The 20,571-nt window shown below is 49.3% G+C and overlaps 1 protein-coding gene across 13 annotated transcripts in view; it reads left to right on the top strand.

The window, feature by feature from the left end:
* Positions 1-20,571, top strand: part of epb41l2 (erythrocyte membrane protein band 4.1 like 2) — a 71,394-nt gene that overhangs the window by 32,045 nt on the left and 18,778 nt on the right. For all 13 annotated transcript variants that reach the window (XM_035422013.1, XM_035422011.1, XM_035422010.1 and 10 more), the window contains exons 4-11: positions 3,095-3,199; positions 5,431-5,473; positions 10,296-10,371; positions 11,967-12,185; positions 12,707-12,794; positions 15,360-15,512; positions 15,805-15,902; positions 18,060-18,232. In XM_035422013.1, the coding sequence (XP_035277904.1) occupies positions 3,095-3,199; positions 5,431-5,473; positions 10,296-10,371; positions 11,967-12,185; positions 12,707-12,794; positions 15,360-15,512; positions 15,805-15,902; positions 18,060-18,232 (955 nt within the window). The remainder of the gene's footprint in view (positions 1-3,094; positions 3,200-5,430; positions 5,474-10,295; positions 10,372-11,966; positions 12,186-12,706; positions 12,795-15,359; positions 15,513-15,804; positions 15,903-18,059; positions 18,233-20,571) is intronic.

The following is a 20,571-nucleotide window of genomic DNA, read 5'->3' as shown; positions in this document are numbered from 1 at the left end:
TTACCACCCGGCGTTTAGAGGCTCGGCATTATTCATCTCCCTCCGCAAGACCAGAGCAGCGCCTGCTCATCCCCAACTTAATTTGCGGTTTGGTTGTGCCGGAACTCTCATGTCTGGTGCTGTGTGTCACCGTTTAGTTCAAACTTGTTCTGGAAGGATTCTTGTTATAGTCTTCGAAAATCTATTCACGGTGCTGTCGCTCTTGCGATGGTGGGAAAAGATGCCCTTTAACCCTTGGTTACCTGAGGTGTAGCACCACAATTCTTAACTGAACATTCTAATGCTGATGTCACAATCAATACTGGTAATTAAAAACAATGGAGTTCTAGAACACTGACTTAGAATTTTGAACATTCCAAAAAACCTGCTCTTCAAAGGGTTAATGAAGATTTACTCATCTGTTCTTGTCATTTATCTGACAAGGGCTGCAGAGAGCCAGCAGTACACGTTGCATGCGCACATAAACGCGACGTTCAGCGGTCCAGCCTCGAAGCGGTCTGTTTGCTTTTCCTAGCCTGCCGTTAAGCGCGAGCTCTCGAAAGCCGGGGCTCGCGTTAGCGGTTTAACGAGCCCGCCGTCTCCCACACCCCCCCCGTGATTAATGCGACCGCTGGGAGCCGTTCGGGCGTGATCTGTTGCCGTTCCGCCCCCCCTCCCCCCCCCCGCGCGCTAGCTCTCGCGTCGGGGAATTTCCTCGGAGAGCCTCCCCCCACCCGGGCGCATAAATCCCCGGGCCCGTCGGCCGGCGCCGCGCCGCTGCGGCCCGCCCGTTTTCACTTTGGTCTGCCGAGCGTGAGGAGCGCTCGGCGACTCGGAAAAGGCCGGCCTTCTTGGCTCGTGGCGCTATGGCGCTGTTTGCTTTGATGGTCGCGCTCTTGTTTCGGGAACCGGATCGGACGAGAGGAACCGGTTTTGCGCGTTTGCAGTGATGCCGTCCGTCCCGCTGGTGCGAATAGCAGGCCGTGCCGCCGGAGGCCGTGACTCAGTGCACAGTCACGGGTTTCCAGGTGTCCAGTGAAGACTAGACTGGACTTCGGCTTTAAATTCCACAGTGCTGTTCCAGCTCTACCGCCTGTGATACAGTCTGGAGCCAGGAGACAGTCTTCTGCTGCGTGATTTGATCATGCCAGCAGTTGCTGTAATTCTAGCCTGTAATAGTTTGGGGGGAAATCTGTGGTGCTGTTCCGTAATCCATTGCTGTTGAATTTGATTAGATTTTTAGTTTTTAAGTGCTTTCCCTTCCATCGTAGAGGCCTCTTAATGTAAAAAGCTACTTACTGTAATGGTTTCTCCATATTTAGTTCAATTTGTCATAGGCCAGCAATCGGTTCTGACAGCGAACCAGTCACCACTAAAGTTTCCAAAGCCTCATGCAAAGACATGGCCAAGCGTGCGTTTGTCAGTGAATCCATTATGGCGGTTACAACTGGGCTCATTTTGTGCAAACCGATAGTGGCACAGTGTATAATTGGAGTGGATATCTGCCAGGTTCAAATCCGGTTGGGGGGAGAGGAGGGGGGGGTATGGACAATGCATTGGCAGTGTTTTTTCACTTTACGGTGATTACTGACACGAATAGTATTCGTGTTATCACGAACGGAATTATCTGGCATTACGTAAAATGAAATTGAATGTACAATACAGTCTTATGCTATATACATTAGGGGAAACTGGTTAGCAAAACACACTAAGCAAATGAATGAGTACCAGCAGAGATGCATTAATCTGTGTGAAGAGAATACACCTGCAGCAGATTTGCATTCTGTAGCAGCAAAATCCTTGACCCCGCACGCTGGCATCGGCGGCTTTTCGACGGTCACCCTCGCAAGGACGTTATCGGACAGAACGGCTCGCCCTTTTCCCCCCCCCAGGCGTCAAGATAGGCACATGTGACAGGGCCCTTTGTGAGAGAGAGAGAAAAGAAGTATCAGTTCAGCCCTTCCGACGGCGCCCTTCGGCAGCGACCAGCGATACCCCAGCATGCCTGGCATATTTCCGCGGTCCGGCCGAAGAAAGAAAAGTGCACGACTCCCATTTTCCCTTCGCCATCTAGAAATCAAGGCCATTGTTCTTTGTCAAAAAAATTTTTGTCCCCCCCCGCCCCCACTCCCCCTCGTTTTTTTTTTTACGATTGTCCTCGGGGGCCTGGAGAAAGCGCACGGCCTGAGGAGGTAGAGGCCCCGCCCCCGCGGCGTTGCGGCGCGATTCATACCAGGGAGCCCGCTCATTCCGCGAGTGCCAGAGGACCTCCGCGCGGCCGGGGCCGGGGGCAGCGGCGGCGCCCCATTTCGCCGCAGCGCCAGCGGGCGTGGGAACGTCCGCGGAGCCGCCGAGCTCTCTGACTCCGCGACCCAGCCTGCCCGCCAGCCCAGCTGTTCTCACTGTGTTACCGGAGCGGTTTTGTGAATGGTGTGATGTTGCCGCTACATTGGGGCAACATTGTGAGAACGTTTCGTGTTGACCGGGAGGGGCTGCTGTCACCCAGCCCGGTGTACAAGCCCTGGGTTCTGCACTGGACGATGGAACACCGCTCCAGGGGCGCGGTCCGGTACCAGGATGTTGACTCTTAAGCACGTTACCCTTTCTCCTCACAAACAGTGCTGAGCTATGAGAAACTGAACATACCGTGAACGCATGTGACAAATGCCGCTGTTTGCTCATGTCAGTCTCACACAGCTGTTGGAAAGGTTTGCTTTAATGCTGTTTGTTAAAGCAATTCTGTCACCCTAAAATGAGAGAGAGCACCTTAGTCATGAGAAATTTGCAGTGTGTCTTTGAAAATATAACTGTGTTGATGAACTGCAAGAGATGTAAATAAGGGTGCTGTGATTTGCCACATATAATCTGCCTACAAAGATCTTTATATGTGGTTATATATTTTTTTCCATTATTTCCAATTTTGACTGATGGCCAATGGCATGTTTCTTCAATAAAAATATGATTTTACCCTTGTGTTGTGTCAAAACTAAGGGGAAAAAATTAGGTGGATTGTGAACAGTTTTTAAAGGTTTTATTTTTAAACTGTAGTGTGATGTTTCTCTGTGCAAATGCCTTCTCTTCCAGCGAGTGACGCCATTGTTTGTGTTCCTTTCAGAAACGGGCGAAGGGCCAGTACGTCTTTTTCAAAGTGTGTGAGCATCTCAACCTGCTGGAGAAGGACTACTTCGGGCTCTGCTTCCAAGACGCCAGCGACCAAAAGGTGTGGTGCGCTCTTCTTCTCCCAACGCAGACCTTTCCCCCAGTCCCGAATTTCCTCAGGTTTCCTCCAAACCTGAGAGCGGTCCCACTGGTGCCGTTCCGCCTGTGAGCAAAGCGTTTTTCATTCTGTCTCCCGCGTTCCACACTACATTCATCTCCGCTTTCTGCGCTTGCATTATTCATGCGAAACCTATATAACATTAATGTCCGGCTCATGTATACTTCATGTTTAGTCATTAAATTCTTCTCCCGCCTAAATGCATTTCTCGGAAAACCGCCTCCTGTATAATACGCGTAGCGTAGGCTGTACATATAAGATGATTTCTGCGGCATATGGTATTGTTTTATTATGGGCAGCTGCCATTGGTAATGTGCTACTGAGTGACTACTGAGCTAACAAAGACCTGCTGAGGTATGCCAGTAATCAGCACGGATATTCAGTTCCTCTAGTTCAGTTGTGTTCATTACTGGTGCTGGCGGGCCGCAGGGTCTGCTGGTTTTTGTTGTTATTCTGCAATAAATTGATCAATTAAAGGAGTCGATTACACACTTAACTCACCTCACATGGTTTCTTGGGTCTGAATTGGTGGCTGATATTACTGTGAAAACGCAAACCAGCAGACCCTGTGTCCCGCCAGAAGCAGGAAAGAAGATCGCTGTTCTAGTGAGCGATCTAGTGGCCTTAGCATCACGGAGATGGGACCGTGTGTGGTCGACCAGGCTGCGTGGGCTGAGGGCAGTTGGCGTATTTCGATGAGCGAACCCACCCCGCTGTTGAGAGGTTTGACCGAAGGGCGCCGTAAGTCCCGAAAACGCAAGACGATATCCCGCTCTGGCTGCCGTGCGTTTTTTTTTTCTCGAGGAGCTCCTTAACACGCTTGGAGACGCCCCACAGCTTCTTCCCATCACGGGCTTGGCGGCGGCTCCGTCACCCGCCCCGCAACCCGGCGCCTGATTTCATTCTCAGATGCGACCGTGTTCCCGGGGCCCCCGGCCCCCAGCCCCGGCCCCCTGCCTAATCCACCCTGCGTGCCGTAGCCGGAGCGTAATGGCAAACAGGGGCCGCTCCCCTAGCCTCAGATCTGCGCCGTGGGCCTCGGGAGGGGGAGGGGGGGTGGGGGTTTAGATCATCGCTCCCGCCGATTGCGCCACGCGGGGTTGGGTTTCACGTCCACGCCAGCTGCCCGGGGAACGGGGAAGATGGCTCAGCTGTGCTGCCGTCGGACGTCTGGAATGGAAAGCATCTGTTTGCTTCGGTGTCCTGCTGCTCGAGGGCCTCAAGCTAAATTTTTTTTTAAAATCATTTCTGATCAAACTTGTTACGAGAAACCACAGTGTTTGCTTTTCTGGGCCCCATTACTTCAAATTTAATTGAAAGTTTTGAAGGAAAGAAAACACTCGGCTATGCATTTTATTCCTTAGCTGGCATTGCCCCGCGCTAGTTAGCATTAGGCTAACGCTACGGCAATTGTCATGAAACGTATCTCATGTAATTATCCTGGTTTAACCTGCGAGAGCAGCTCTTGCCTTTTTACCTGATGTGCATACCGTTAGCCAGCACGTCACCAAGCAGGGCTTGTGTTACTTGCTACCCTGTAAACTGAACACTATCTTGTCCACTTCTGAAGTCGGTACTGGTTTCTTGACTGTTGAAGACAATGTTACCATTGGACTACCTATTTTGCCACAGTAAAGTACCGTGGCATTAAGGCCAAACATGTTTACAAGTGGCTGAATGAATGTAATCACGGAGTCACGGGGCCGCCTGTTTGTGTCATTAACTGGAACCGCACTCCAGGTACTGTGAGTAATGTACCGGAGCCAGCAGCGCGATTATCACCCATAGCATTTATCAGTCTCCACTTCAAGCTCACTCAAGGGGAAAATTGCCATGGAAACTCAGGGAGCGCGCTATTTATTTTGTTTACATTACATCATCACTGCTGTAAACTCCAGAGGCCACACGGAGACCGGTCTCTGTGTATTTGTGTTGTCGTTCAGGAGGAAAGGTCTGGTGGAAGCACTTAATTTCTACTTCGCAATATTTATTCTTTTAACGATTTATTAGAGATCGAGAATCAAAATTGTGAAATTCTAAGCCTCGAGGGTTGCACTTATGGCTATTAATTCTGCAAGCTCAATGCTGTGTCTGGCTTTGCGTTGGATTAACTTCCTAACGTTTACGCTTGAAAAACCTGACGTTACTTTCATTTGTTTTTTCTTTTTTTTTAGTGCTGGCTGGACCCCACGAAGGAGATCAAGCGTCAGATTCGAAGTAAGTCTGACTGCCGTGCCGTCGTGTTTTCTGTCAAGCGTCTCGTGAAGCGTAAGACCACCGCGCAACCCAATTTGGTTTGATGAAGTTCCAACGTCAACCCAGGTCTCTGTGCTGCAGCCATCACAAGTCATTAGAGTGAAGGGAAACAGCGAAATTAAAACCCCTTCCCTTCATTATCTGATACTGCAGTACGTTTAGAGCGAAATTAGCACGGGTTCTACCTCGAGCTCCGCGTTGAGCAGCGTTAGCTTTTGAATGTTTGCGCGGAGACTCCCAGATTTGTCCTGGAGTGAGATGTGCTTTTCACATCTGGTGAGTAAATTGCTGTAATTACCACACGGGCGTAGGAGTCTGCTGCGCATTACGTGTGCTGGGCGGGGGGCCGCCCCGGGCCTCACCAGGGCCCCTCTGGACCGGGGTAGCGGTGACGGAGGGGTCCCAACCGCGCGACGCCCCCCCCCCCCCCCAAGTGGGATTTATCGGGTGCCCCGCCCGCCAGCATCTGGGACGCGTCAGGAGCGCCGCGCGCCGCCCCTCCGCTCAGCGTTCCGGGTCCGCTGACGTCATCGCCGGGGGCCCTCGCGGACGGGCGCGGGTCCAGGGGAGGGGAGAGGACCGCGCCGCGGCCTCTGGAAGGTGCAGCTGGTGCGCGGTCCGTCTCGCGTTTTGGGCCGCTGCCCGGGCGACCGGGGGCCAGAATCCCCGGTGATTAATGCGTTACCGTCCAGAACACACGCCCAGACGCTCTCCGGAACTCCTCAGGGTCATTCAGCAAATGCTGCGCTTATTGCACTCTTTAAATACTCTTTTAGCTTTTGCTTCCAATCAGTCATAACAATTAGCAGTGTACCGCTGCTCCTTAGAGAATTGGCATGACTGGAATAAAAGCTGTAAACAAAACGAGAGAGTAGAGTGATTGTAATGGGCTTTCTGTCATGGTAGTGATAATATATCCTGTCCCTACACCTGCCTCTTGTCCAGTAGCCAAAGTAACTGTCATGTAAAACCCTCTTTATCCAAGGCTCTGTTTTCACAGCCACACCTGAAACCCCGAAACTCAAGTGTGTTGTTTAAAACTGGTTTACTCCTTAAACGCTGTTCATTCCACACGTTCGTCTGCCCGTTCGTTCGTATTGTTTTACTACCCCGAAACCCGTTCCACACTAAGAAGGCTTGCCGTGGTGCACACTTGCCTTAGTAACTACTACTTCTGTAGTTCAGTATGAAGAAAGTCACTTGAATGTGGACGTCTTCGGTCCTGTGAAACCTTGTGTTTGCGTTCTGAAGGCAGTAGGTTTAGCAGAACCTGACGATGGCGAACACGGTTCCTAGGTTAACAGAATTATTCTGGATGTTATTAATGATCTTCACAAACCACCTGACTTTTCATCAGCGTTTTTTTTTTTTTCTTTTTCCCCCACACAGGATAACCCCAACAGCAGAATTTTCATTAAGCACATTTTTTGTAAGACGCACACTGAATCCATCTTTATTAAGATAACAAGCCAGTCTGTTTTTTTCCGCGGAATCGTGTTTTCTCCACACTGGGGAACGGTATGGCTGCCCGGAGTCCAGCGCTGAGGAAATTACCATGTTGTGAAGTCATCTTCAGGGGAAATTTGACATGAATTCCCCGCTTCCCCTAGAAGTTCTATTATCTCTGCCATTTTTTGATGGCTTCAAACGGCCACAAGGTCCGCAGTCGGTGTGCTCGTTTGTCCGTTTTGACTGTTATTCAAATGTTTTGTCACTTATTAACACATGCTCCCTGGGTGTTTTCTCTCTTTCTCTCTCTCTGCCTCCTGTCTTTATTTCCTTCTCTCCTTCCATCCATCTCACTCTTTTAGCCTCCCTTCTCTGTCTGCAAATATGAATTTACAAAAAAGTACACCTCTGTACAACGCTAAATTTTAATGTTGAATGCTTATTACGCATATGGTCCCAAATTATGAAATTTAAAAAATGTAAGAATTTGTGGTTTACTGGTTAGGTATGCATGTGTAAGCAGGCTGTTAAAGTGAAGTTTAGCCTCTTTTTCCAGTGCTTCGTTTTGAACAGCGTTTCTCTTGTCAGTCTGTCGCGTGCTCCGTGGCCGCAGACGTTTGTTTTCCACAGACTCCGTGACTCAGCCCCGGGAACATTTCAAGCGTAATTGAAAATAGGAAAAACAAAAAAAGGGAAAGAATTCCCCTGCGGCTGTTAGCCCCCAGTTCGTCTGCCTCCGTGGGAGGTTATCGCCGTTAAAATGGCCGCTCGGAGAGCCCCGTCCTCCCCCCCCCCCCCCCGAACCGCTGTCGCCTGGATCCTTTTAGGCAAAAAAACCCAGAGTGCCGCTAATGGACAATGATTCGGTCTGCTCCCTATTCCCTCCATGCGCTAAATAACACTTAAATTGACCGCTGTTGCTCTCTCTTGCTTCCTGTGGTTAACAGAGAGGATAAATCCATGAATCATTGACATAACATTGTTTGTGCAATTTGCCCAGCCAAATTAGCAAATGCAGTTTCCTCTTTTTTGTGTGGACCATTTTGGCTGCCAACATGGCAGTCTGAAGCGAAGATGTGAAAAGGTTGCGTTTATGAGGTCACGCCGTGCGAAGTTACGAGCGCGCCGCACGTTTCTAATTCAAGTCGTAACGTGGAACACCTGACCGCGGAGCCGGGCGCGTGTCACTTCCTTTATTTTTTCTCGCGCGCCATAAGCGCGAGAACGTCCCGTCGTGTGACTTTTTCGTGCCCTGGCCAGCTGGGACGCGCATCTTATTTTTCCGTCCCTCTGTATGGTCCCGGTCAGTCAGCCAACTGGGCACTTTGAGTCCCTGGAAAAAGAGGTTGACCGCAGTACGCCCCCCTGTTAGACAGGGGGCGACGGCGGTCTCTCAGTGCGCAGGGCTCATTCCTGGGATTCCTCCCAAATGACACATCGCCGGACGCCCGAGCTGCCTGCCTTCAGACGCGCCCGGGGTTTCCTCCGCACGCTTTCAGGGCGGAGGAAGTCCTTCGTGCGGCGCGAATAGTGGCGTGGTGTTTTTAATTTGCGAAAGTATGCCGGATATAAGAACGAAAGTGGCTTCCTTCAAGAAAAGAGAATTTCATATATGCCCATGCATGAGCGAGTCAATGAAATTCCTTTCCGCTCACAGCATAATGGGATCTGTTCTTTATATCCTAGGTAGGCACGAACAGCAATAACAGTGATTGATAGAACATAGAGTGGCTTTCTGCTGCGGCCCAGCGGACCGTGTGGGCGTCTTTTGAACAGACGCATTCAGTCAAATTGGGAATATAAAATCAGAACATTCTTGGTAATTTTTCTCCCAGATGGAATTGCTTCACGCTAGCTTGTTTTTTTTTTTTTTTTTAAGCTAACAGCTGTGCGGTTTTGGGGATTTGTAGCTGCTCCCAAGCCCTCATGTCAGAGCTCAGCGTGTTTATCAACATGGCCATCCCATAAGGCCCGGGCCAGCGTCTGCGGCGGCCATGTTTTCCAGCGCTGCGTAATCAGCCGGAGCTTAGCCGATACGGCGGGCGCGCCCTCGAGTTCATACCCTGCGAGGTTCTGGGCTGGGCGCTACGCTAGGCGCAGGACGAGACCTCTGCGATCCGCGGCCTCCTGGGTCACAGGCACGGCCGATGATACCGCTAATGTGTGACGGGGGCGGGAAGAGGAAGCATGCGGCGGTGCGCCGGGCTAACGCGGCCCCGTTTCTCCTGCCTTCCTCCAGAGAGGCGGCTAAATGGGGCGCTGCCTCTGTCACGCAGCCCGCTGTGTTCGTGCTAAAGCGACGCGACCCGCTTTTTCACCGGGGCCGTCGCCGTTAGCTCGGTCAAGCTGGAAATGAATGTTTAACGGTTTTGCTTACCGTGCAAGCTGGTATCAGCGAACGCCAGTGGCCGCTTGTGTTGAAAATTCGGCCTGGCTAATTCCATGATATTTCAAATGTACTTTGTGTGTGTAAATGACAGTCCTGAGCACATTCTTTTTGCATTTTTTTCCTCAAGAACTGTTTAGTCAAGAGAGCGCAACAGCTGAAGTGGCCCATTTCTCTGATATCGGGTTCCATTGCATCTCAAACCATCTTAGTTGAGGCACAAAGTTTTTACAGGCTGAGCAAAGCATGTCTTCAAAGTAGCCTTCTCATGGCTTCAGGCTGCTATATAATTGCTTGCAGCTGCTACATCCTCCTGGCATGTTTTCTCTCCTTCTTTCCTTTTCTCCCATTGTGCCCCTCTATCTCCCTGACTCATTCTCCTCTCTCTTTCTCACTCTCTCACTCACTTTCACTGTCTTCCCTCACTTCCGCTCTCCTCATTCTCTCTCCCGCTCTCTCTCTCTCTGCATCTACATGCTTATCCTTGTCTGTTTTTCTCCTTCTCCACTGTCTCCACACACCCCGCCCTCTTCTCTAACCCCTTTCTCCGTGCCCCTCCTCCCCCACTCTCTCTCTCTCTCTCCCCCTCCAGCTCTCTCCCTCTCTCTCCATTTCCTCTCTCGCCCCCTCCCCTCCCTCTCTTGTGACGGTGGATGTGCACAGCTGCAGAGATGGCTCCTCTCTTAGCAGACTGTTTACTCTCTGCACATCTGGCTTTAAAGAGGCTTTCACTGTGCCCTGGTTTTTTTTCGCCTCTTCAGTGACATTAAATGTCCGCTTCCCCTCCACGAACATGGCTGCTAGACAGATATACAGTCCACAGGGGTGTCCTCTCCCCCTACTGTAAACCAGGATGGAGCACTGGAGAATACAGTGAGCATTAGCATCTGTATGGCACACGCAATCTCAGGTTAACTGTTCCACCATACCTTCTCTCTCTCCCTACAGACTCTCCATGGCAGTTTGCATTCAATGTAAAATTCTACCCTCCTGATCCCTCCCAGCTGACTGAAGATATTACCAGGTACTGTGCACATGATGAAGGAAGACACGCACATGCGCACACGTACACGCACACACACACACACACACACACACACACAGCATCTGTCCACTGAACTCCTCAGGGTTTAAATTAAAATGTTTGGCTTTACGTCTCTCATAAATGGATAAAATGATCAGCGAGTCAGGCAAAGAAGGAATGCATATATTCTTGCAGATGGCCCGTGGGTATTGAGGGCGTGCAGGGAGAAATATGTGCATTGTGAACTCTGGAATTGTACTTAGTCAGAAGTATGTGATGAAATGGATGAATGGCATGGAAAAATGGGACCCTGGCTTTAAAACTGCGATGCCTAACATCTGAACTTACAATATGGCAAATTTTGTTTTCCAGGGCTTTAGATGCACATTGGTTTTTAAGAAAGCGTGTGCAAAATGAACTTTTGCACTTCTGTACTTTTTTGCCTAATGTGTGTACCTGTACCTGTATTTGTTTTAAAATGTGTTTGGGATGTTTTTGGGCATGGTGCTGTTTTATGAGTGGGGAAGGGTGGGTGTGGCTACACAGCCTGTGGTTTGGGATCAGATTTCAGTGTTTGTTGCTAGCCAGCTAGCTGTTGCAATAACGGAGGCAAAGAAGCCCAGATACAGCAAAGCAAAAAGGCAAGCTTTACATTACATTACATTTATTTGACAGACGCTTTTATCCAAAGCGATGTGCAAAAGTGCATTTCATGGTCACGGACAACTACAAAACAGGTTCAATAAGATACAATACTCATTTCGTAATGCTCAAGCTGACATGGCTCGTTCAGGAAGTGGAGTTAACCTTGGAATTGCTTTTCCTCGGTGGAGTCAGCTGAAGTTTGCCAATGGGATGAAAAGGAATGCAGTGTTGACTTGTTTTCTGTTGGAACTGAAAGTAACGTTATCTTTAGCTATCCAGCTAGCTCACTTCGGTAGCTAGATGGTCGAAGTCGGGTACTGTGGATGAGTGGACAGGGTTGAAGACTGAGAAGGAGACATATTTGATTGTAAACATAGAACCTCAGCAAGGCTAAGAAATCCTGCATAGTATTCCTATAAAGTCATTGTATTACAAAAATGTGATTTAAATCTACAACAAACTTAACTAAGGTTTGTTGTGAAGAACGGTGCAAATATCCCCTTCTCCATATTGTTTGCACAATGTTGGGAGAGGTGAGGGATGCTGCTTGCATTGGGGGCTCATTGGCCATGTGTGCCCCCCGGTTGGCCTACCTCTCCTCTCCCCACGTTGTGCGGGGCAGGGGAAAGCATGCCCATCCATCGCAGAGCGACCAAGCCATCGGCTCTGACCCCGCTCGTAAAGGTTCAAAATGGCGCTCAAAGCCGCCCGTGTCTCATAAAGCCTCCTGAGCGGACGGTCAAGGTCAGAGGTCACGGGCGCCGTTTCCTGTCGTGTGACTGCTATCTGGGTAATCTGCAGATTTATGCACAGAAAAATACGCCCACGCACATCTGTGTCGAAAGTGTGTTTTTTATTTTATAGTGCAGAAGATGAGGCGGCCAATCGTTGGCTCATGATTCTCTCTACCCCGCCCCCCCCCCCCCCCCCCTTACTCCCCATCCCCCCAGATACCTCCTGTGCCTTCAGCTCCGCCAGGACATCGTCTCGGGGCGGCTGCCCTGCTCCTTCGTCACCCACGCCCTGCTGGGCTCCTACGCCCTGCAGGCGGAGCTGGGCGACCACGACCCCGACGAGCACCGCCTCGACTACGTCAGCGACTTCCAGTTCGCGCCCTCGCAGACCAAGGAGATGGAGGAGAAGGTGGTGGAGCTGCACAAAACTCACAGGTCAGGCGGGCGGTGGGGGTGCGTCTGGCCCAGACACAGAGGCCCAGGGAGGGGAGACGGGGGCAGGGGTCAGTTTGGGGGTTTTCTAGAGGAGGCCAGATTAAGTTTCAGTGTGGTTCTGGTCTAGCTGAAACCTGCTTTATCATCATTTTTCTTTGATATGTCATAAAATTTTATATACTTATTGAACTCATCATAATTAAGGACCATGTCACAAATGATAATTAAGGTAGACTCATTACAATTTTTGATGATTGCACTATAAAGTCAACCACTTATGTCCTTTGTGGTCCACTGAAAAAGACAGCTTGGCGAGCCTGGCATGTCAGAACGAACTCAAGTAATGTCCATTCAGCACTCTATTTTGAGGTTTGAGGTGAAACCTTTCTCAGCGCCGTACTTAACATTCCTCTGTTGGTACATCCAAGTGAAGTGTTTGCAGCTCCAGTCAGGAGGCCCGTTGTAGCCCTGCTGCTGGTATGCTAATCTGCAGTATTGTCCTCCTATTTGTCTGGCTGCAGGGGACTGACTCCAGCTCAGGCAGATGCCCAGTTCTTAGAAAACGCCAAGAAGCTGTCAATGTACGGAGTGGATCTCCACCATGCCAAGGTACTTTTGCCCTCCCCCTCCTCCCCCCTCAAAGGCTGCCCTGGCCTGCAGGATACAGCCGCTTCCTCCCTCCCACCGGACCGTAACAGTCCGATCTGTCTGTCTGACTGGGAGTACGCCTTATACCAGGCCATTAATTGTATTTGTTGGACAGTCGATGACCGCAGACATCAGTGGTTGAAAGGAAATGATGCACGCCCACAGCTCTCGGTGATGAACTCATAGAGCTCTGTTTCCCGGAATCGGTGTTGCACGGCGCATGGGCACAGTCAGTGGTGCAGGATGTGGGCGCACTGGGTGCGGCTTGCCAATGTTGGTGTTTCCGTGACCTGAGTAGGACAGATTAAAGCGAGGGTGTGTTTCAGGTGGATTCAATCGTAGCCAATCAAATCACCACTTTTTTTTTTCCTTTTAAGAGCCCTGTGCTTTTTTTGTCTGGTGTGCTGCTATTTTCCTGAATCACTACAATGGAAGATGAGGATAACAATATGCTAATCAGATGTTTCTCACAAGATGTTCTTTCACGGGAGCTGGGCTGTCACTTTTTTCAAAAATTGAGTTTGAACGAATCTCATGAGTAATTTGTTTGTTATAATTTTCTTCCATTATAATGAAAATAAAACCAAAATGTTTACTTTCCAAGTTTAATTTCCCAGTGGGCCAGATGTAATTTCCTATTAAACTCGTCATTAAATAGTGCTTATGCACACTATGCTCTAACTAGGAAATGATGACAACAGTATTTTGAAACCTTATAAATCAAAATAAAACCAAGGAGGATCTCATAATATTCGTGATTCTGTTCAGCAGTAAAATGACTGTGTTGGTAGTGCTTACTCATAGACATTGCTAAGCAGTGAAACGGCACATCTGTCGGTTGTAACATCTACATATAGACTGTAGAACATACATATAGAAAGGTATATAATGTTTTTAATGGCTTTGGTTTGACATCACAAAGTGACTGGGGCGGCCAATGAACCGTCAATTTTGTGTGCGCACCTTCTCCCCTTGGCAAGTGGTCAAATTGATTGCAAAATTTGCCTTCTGGAAAATGCAAAAACCAAGCCTTGGTCATCACCCCCCCCCCTTTCACCACATTCAAAAACCTGAACATGTCAACCAGGCAGCTACTAATACAGTTCTAAGTTAGACCTAAGGCACTTGAAGGGACAGCACTGACAGCCATGGGAGCCAAGAAGCCAAAACCAAATGAAAACAACCTCACTGTTGACCTCTCCAGAGCTAACATATCAGGAGCACAGTATAAACAAACAGCTTTTAAATTAACAGTGATCTCCTCCGAGCCCTTCAGGATAGCCTTCCTGGAAGAGGTCAGAGCGGCCAATAAAAGAAGCCTCAAGTCTAATTTTAATTGGCTTTTGGTATCATCCCCAAAAAGTACCAGCACTCACACATCAACTCCAGGATCCCACTTCTACATTAAACTGCCAAAAGGACGTTATAACCTGACATTCGTGGGGCATGTGCATAAATGTCTAGTGTGTTTACGAAGACTGGCACTGGCTGCTCTCAAGTGCAGGGGTCCAAAACTCGAGTGTTCAAGGGCCAATATCAGAGGGCCTGCCCATATTGAGGCCCTCCTGGATTGGAGTTACTCACCCCTGCTGATGTAGTTTTTGTTGGTCAGAATGTGTATCGTATCACAGTTAGGATTTCTTGGAATGTATGGTGCTGTGTTTGGGTACTCTCTCTACTGCAGAGAGTCTTTAATATCTGAATGTGACTTCGGCAATAGATTTATGGGGCTTGGTATGTGCTGAAGGCGCAGTTTGTTTGCATTTTAGCTAGCCTGTAAAAACAAAACAAAAAAAGTTGGTTTTCCCTCACCACACATCAGCTGCTTGTGGGAATCCAAAAAAAGGCCCTTTAGAAAACGTGACTCCGGGAGGCCCCTTTGATGTGGTGCACTGCGAGGGAAGAACAGCGGCGGCAAACAAAAGCAGACGACCTCTTCTGGAAAAAAAGAGCCCCGACCGACTGCCTCAGCTGTACAAACACACGCTTGGTTCTTCCGCGTGCCGTCTGTACGGGAACATCGCCCGCTGTCAGGCCCGGGCGCCGTGACCCGCCGAAGATCGCCGTTCTTTCACTCCAGATCTGTTTGAGACGGATAGTTCTGAGAGAAAGATCCCCTCAGGGTGCAAGACGGAGGACAGACACGGTACGCGGCGTCCCCCTCGTCATTGGAAGAGGGGGGCCAATGCCTCGTTAACGCAGGACACCGTTAAAAGCCTCCATTTGGCGGGCAGCGGCCTCTATCGAGCACCTCCCGACCATCAGCACGATCGATTCCTCCTCACTTTACAGTCGGGGATCAATACGCACTCAGCGCTCAAAATGGCATTTACGCTGCCATACAAAAACAAGGTTAGGGAAATCTCGCATCGCCATTTAGCCGGTAATTCTAGCTAGGCGTAAGATCTGGCCCAGTCCATTGAGCAGCTTGTTAACGGTTCTTCTTGGAATGATATTTGACTGTAGGGCAGGCATGTTTACCTATCACTCTATTGACCAGTTTGTGCTGTTTTGTCCTGTCCCCAGGACTCGGAGGGGGTGGACATCATGCTCGGGGTGTGTGCCAACGGACTCCTGATCTACAAAGACCGACTCCGAATAAACCGCTTCGCGTGGCCGAAAATCCTCAAAATCTCCTACAAACGCAGCAACTTCTACATCAAAATCAGGCCGGGAGAGGTGAGCGACCGTGCCTGCCTCCACAGTGCAGATGAACATGTTTCTTCTTTTATCGTTCTTCTTATTACCATTGTTATGAGTATAACAGCCAAATCTCCCAGTAGATTAGGTATCGTAAAGAGACACTGGCATAGTAACAGCCTAATTGGTGCTTCACCAGTACTGCAGTTGGAAATTCAGATGAAAATTCTGAGATTTAGGTATTCCCAGAGCCCATAGAAAGCAAACGGCTTGTCCAGAGTTCCTTTATTTTAACAGTGTGTGCGTTTAACTCTCCTCTGATGCCTTCCAGACGGAACAGTTCGAGAGCACCGTCGGCTTCAAGCTGCCGAACCACCGCGCCGCCAAGAAGGTGTGGAAGGTCTGCGTGGAGCACCACACCTTTTTCAGGTAACGGGGACACCACTGTCCGTCATCCACGGGAAATGGGATCCCACTGCTTAACCGTATCCTGGAAACAGAACTCCAGAGCTTCCATATGGCCTGAAATCCCTCCGTCCTATGCATTCTGTTCCAGTGACATCAGCCTAAGATGCAGGATACCTCAGCTGTGCGGAATTTAGACGTATGTAGGCCAAGGTTTACTAGTGGATTTGCGGACTCAGTTTTGACTTTATTCTGTCTGTATAATAATTACCGTGTAATGGTAACTCGATGGTGTGGAAATAACATGCAGTAAGTCGCTGAGTACATAGTTAGTCTTTATCTATCACTGTTAAGCTTGCGCAGTAGGAAGTTTAGGCGTTTTCCTTTTTCCAGTTTTTCACGCTTTTGCCGTACAAAACGAAACGAACAAGAAGTCTCTTGTGCCTGACCGTGCTGACAAACTCTTAATACAGTGGAGCGAAATAAAGTGTGGCTGGAATTTGAGTGGGCTGAGCTGGGGTCGTTTGCGGGAGACCATGGGGCCTTCAGCAAGTGCAGTACCGTTAAAGCGTTAAAGCAGAGCCCCCGCTGTGAAGGTTCTCCTGGCCGCCATGCGTAGTTAGGCCCCTCTTCAAAGCCAACGTGCCCAGGATGCTTCCTGTCTGCTGAAAAGATGAGTGCACAGTCGAGTGGAGCAGGCTTCCATGAAGACCCCTTTTGTTCGCTTATTTATTCAGGCAGCTTTTCAGGCGCCTAAAGCCCTCACCGTCATGGAATGCTAACGTGTCCCATTTTAACCGTCCCATAGATTTTGCACTTTAGCAGTGGAAGACCGAAGAGCCTGCATTGCCTTATAACACAGAGCAAACACTTGATATACCATTACAGATAGTCAGCCAGTTACTCAGAGGCTAGGCATGATCCGCATCCGAACGGCAGTTACCCTCGCAGACACGCCCTACTCCAGCTAATGTTATCGCCATTTGTGATGAAATCAATCTGGAGCTACAGCCGCCACGAAACACACCAAATCTAATGAGCATCTCTCGTCGCGTGACACATTGTTTGACAGTGACGGGCCCAGGCCAAATAGAAACCAGATTTGGCACAGAGATGCTCCGGGAATTTAGTTTCTCTGTTTCTCTTGGCTTGGCGAGGAACGGGAGCGGCAGCCTCTTCAAACAAGTGAAATCACTGTATCGGACCGATGGCCAACAGCCCCCCGCCCTGTTCGGTGTCCCTTCCCTCATTTCGGCCTTTGTGCGTAAAAGCGGCACTTGATTGTCTTCATAAACATGGCAAATTTGAATTTAATCCCTTCTCTTTATTTTTTTGTTTGTTTTTCTTGTACATTCATGCCCACCCCCTCATCCTTTATTTTCAGAGTAGACCCACCAAGGTGCAATGTTAGATAGGTGGGAAAGAGACGGGCTGTGGCCCTGAGATTCCACTTTGATGCGTAGATACTGTGACTGCCATATCTGTGTTTCCCAATGCTGCCCGTTTAGGGGTAACACGCCCAAGCCTCTGAGCCTTGCTCAACGCCTCCCCACTCTCCCCAATCTTTTTCACTAGTTCTGTTTCTCTGTTATTTTTTTCTTTTTGGGGAACCGCCTTCAGAATCCCTTAACCCCAGTTCCCCGGGGATGCCCGGGTGGCGCGTTTTCCAGGACCTGCAGCTGTTAGCGTGCCTGGGGCTGCAGGAGCATGTGTGGTTGCCAAGGGAGATTATACTTACTCAAGCCAATCACATGCGTCCTGTCAAACACAGCTGTTACAGGCAGCGTTCCCTGTGTCTGGGGAACCGAAGGGGTGAGCTAACAGAGCAACCACGCCCGGGACTTTACGGTCCGCACGGTGCCTGGAGCGTGAGCGGATATTCCCGGTCTTCCCATCCAGGCCAGTGCTTTGCACAGACGATCAATACTGATGTCACTCTCTGAATCTGAGCAATGTATTTATCCAAGCCCATTGACTCCCCCGGTTCTGTGGAAAGCACCATGGAGGCCCCCGGGGCCTTCCTCTCGCAAATCACTGTTGCTAATCGCACGGCGGACCTTCGAAAGTCCCATCATCCTTGGCAAGGGGGACCTTGGAAAGTCCCGTCATCCCCGCCGTGGCGAAGCACCCTTTACCGAGCCGGACGCCAGCTTGCCTAACACGCGTTCCTCTTCTTCGAAGGTTGATGAGCCCCGAGCAGCCCCCGAAAGCCAAGTTCCTCACCCTGGGCTCCAAGTTCCGCTACAGCGGGCGCACCCAGGCGCAGACGCGCCAGGCCAGCACCCTCATCGACAGGCCGGCCCCCTACTTCGAGCGCACCTCCAGCAAGAGGGTCTCCCGGAGCCTAGATGGAGGTTGGTGAAAACGGTCAAAGGTCACACCACAGACACGGTCACCTGCAGAGCAGTGGAGTGCTTAAATTATCGTAAACATGTCTGGACTCACTGAAAACACACACACACACATTCAGGCATCCAGTTCCAGTTGTGTTTGTTAAACACAAACAGTATTTATTTAGAGGCACCTTAGGCTGTTTTGCTTTGTTGTGCATTTAAAAAACCCTCCACTCCTTGTTCTCAGATGTCATTATGTTAATCTTTTTTGGGGTGGGGAACTCCAGAACTCCTGCTTCAGCCTCGGTCCCTGTTTTGCACAGTCAACAGCTCCCATTGTGCCTCTAGCTGGTCTCATTCATGCGTTTCTTTGTTAAAACCTTGGGGGAGCCATTTGATAATCACAGGCAGCATTAACTCCCGGATCAAAGTGTATCCAGAAGCTTTAGAAACTCACAAGGACACTGAGATCAGAGCAAAAGACGTTCCAGCCAGCACCACAAAGAACTGTTCAAGTGTTGTGCTATTGCTCCGATTAAACGTGCCGGTCTGTGGCATACAGGGCAGTGGGTTTTTGTCCCTGCCATTGACTGTATCTTCAACACAATTCCTGCCTGTTCCTGAAGTTAAAAAGATTGTTCTGTGCTCAGTTTTTGGAAACGTGTTGTCCCATGTATTTAGTCACCGAGTTATAATGGTTTGGTGACTGGATTTTCATTTTCATTTCACTGCTTTGTCCAACAGACCTTTAAGCTTTTGGAGCAGAATCCATTTCCTGTGTAATATCTGTGAGTCTGTGGGCATGAAATATTTTCAGTGTCATTTTCTCTGGTATGGTAATTCCGGCCCAAGGAAAGTCTTGTCTTTATGACTAAACTGGCTGTGGACTGTGTAAGCTTTTTTAGTAAGGAAAAAAAACCTCTGGCCAATTTGCTTGATTTATAGACATTTGTGTCCCTAGAGGTGAATATATTTTCTCAAATTCCAAAGTTTAGTATATTTAAAAAAATTTTTTAAACAAACCACAGGAGTGAACTATACTTATTTATATTATAACTTATATTTGTCCTCACCCGCTCTTTTTCTGGTAATAGAACTCTATTAACTGCTTCTGCTAATATTAATCAATGGGCAGACTTGAATATGCGCTTTGATACAGTATTACATGAAATGACAACACAATTTATGAATGAACAGCGCAGCCCAACATAATTTGGCAGTCCACAGAGCTCTCAATCTCAGCTGTGTGTGACACAATCAGATCGCTATCTACAGAGCTAACTGTGTTTACAATTTCATGTTCACATCCACAGCCAAATATTAGTGAGCCTTTTCTTTTTGAGAGCATGTTTTAGATTTAGAGATCTCAGACAGCTGGGCATCCACACAGTCAGTCTGATTGTACAGTTAAAGTAGACTTTTTAAACAAGATATGAGTTGTAAGGGTAGTGTGGGACTCTCTCTAATGGAAAGTCTATCAGACCTCTTGCAGAAGACCTCTTTTCGGCAAGCATAAATTGTTTTTGTTTTTAGATTCCTTCGTATTTTACATTTTCTTGAACCAGGAAGGTCAGCCGAGGTCTCTGTTCTTATTTGCAGTGACTGCTTTGGGAATTAAAGTGAGTAGTATACATTAGGAATTGTGTACGCAGTCAGATGAATGGGGGGGGGTTTTAGGTCACCAGACATAGGTACCTACGTAGAGCATTCGTCATTCTCTTCACAGCGTCCAATCTCTGATGTGACTCAGTAAGCATGCGAGTTCTTATAAATATAACTGACGTTTGGTCGGTTGCCAGGAAACCAGCCCGCTTTCTCCCCGTACCCCACTCAGAGAGAGCGGGGCGCATTAATGAAGGTGGAATATTCAAACGCCCGGAGTGCTTTTGCGCCGTTCATTATTCAAGCGCCATTCCCTTCTAGCTGGCGAGCCCGGGCTCCCTGACAAACCTGGCACAGAGCTCAGATTTTTTACTCCTCTTCCTCCTCGGCGGTCCAGCCGATCCCCCGCACACCCGCGCGTTATCCCAGCGCAGTTTGAAACGCTCGGCCAGAGCAAAGCCGCGCGCTCTCCTCACCTCCAGGCCCTCAGGTGTAGTTCCAGTTCCAGCGGTGGAACATTCCGGTGGAAAAGCTGACCTGCGCAGCCAGGACTCTGGACGCACTGTAGAAAGGCCTGCTGACACAGTTGTGTCTCTCCCATAGAAAACCCTGCAAATGAAACAATGTGCACCTCGCCAGTGAAATTCCCTTATTTTTCCCCCTTCCCCGTTCCAAGCCGTCTTGAATTACTGCTCTCCCAGGGTTGTGCTGCCCCAGCAGGTGTGTGACCTCAGTGTAACGTTATGCAGTGATGTACC

The sequence above is a fragment of the Anguilla anguilla genome, chromosome 6, assembly GCF_013347855.1.
Source record: "Anguilla anguilla isolate fAngAng1 chromosome 6, fAngAng1.pri, whole genome shotgun sequence".
In the NCBI taxonomy this organism is placed as follows: Eukaryota; Metazoa; Chordata; class Actinopteri; order Anguilliformes; family Anguillidae; genus Anguilla; species Anguilla anguilla.
Note: the sequence above shows the minus strand (reverse complement) of the source record. Positions and strands in the feature narration are given on the sequence as shown.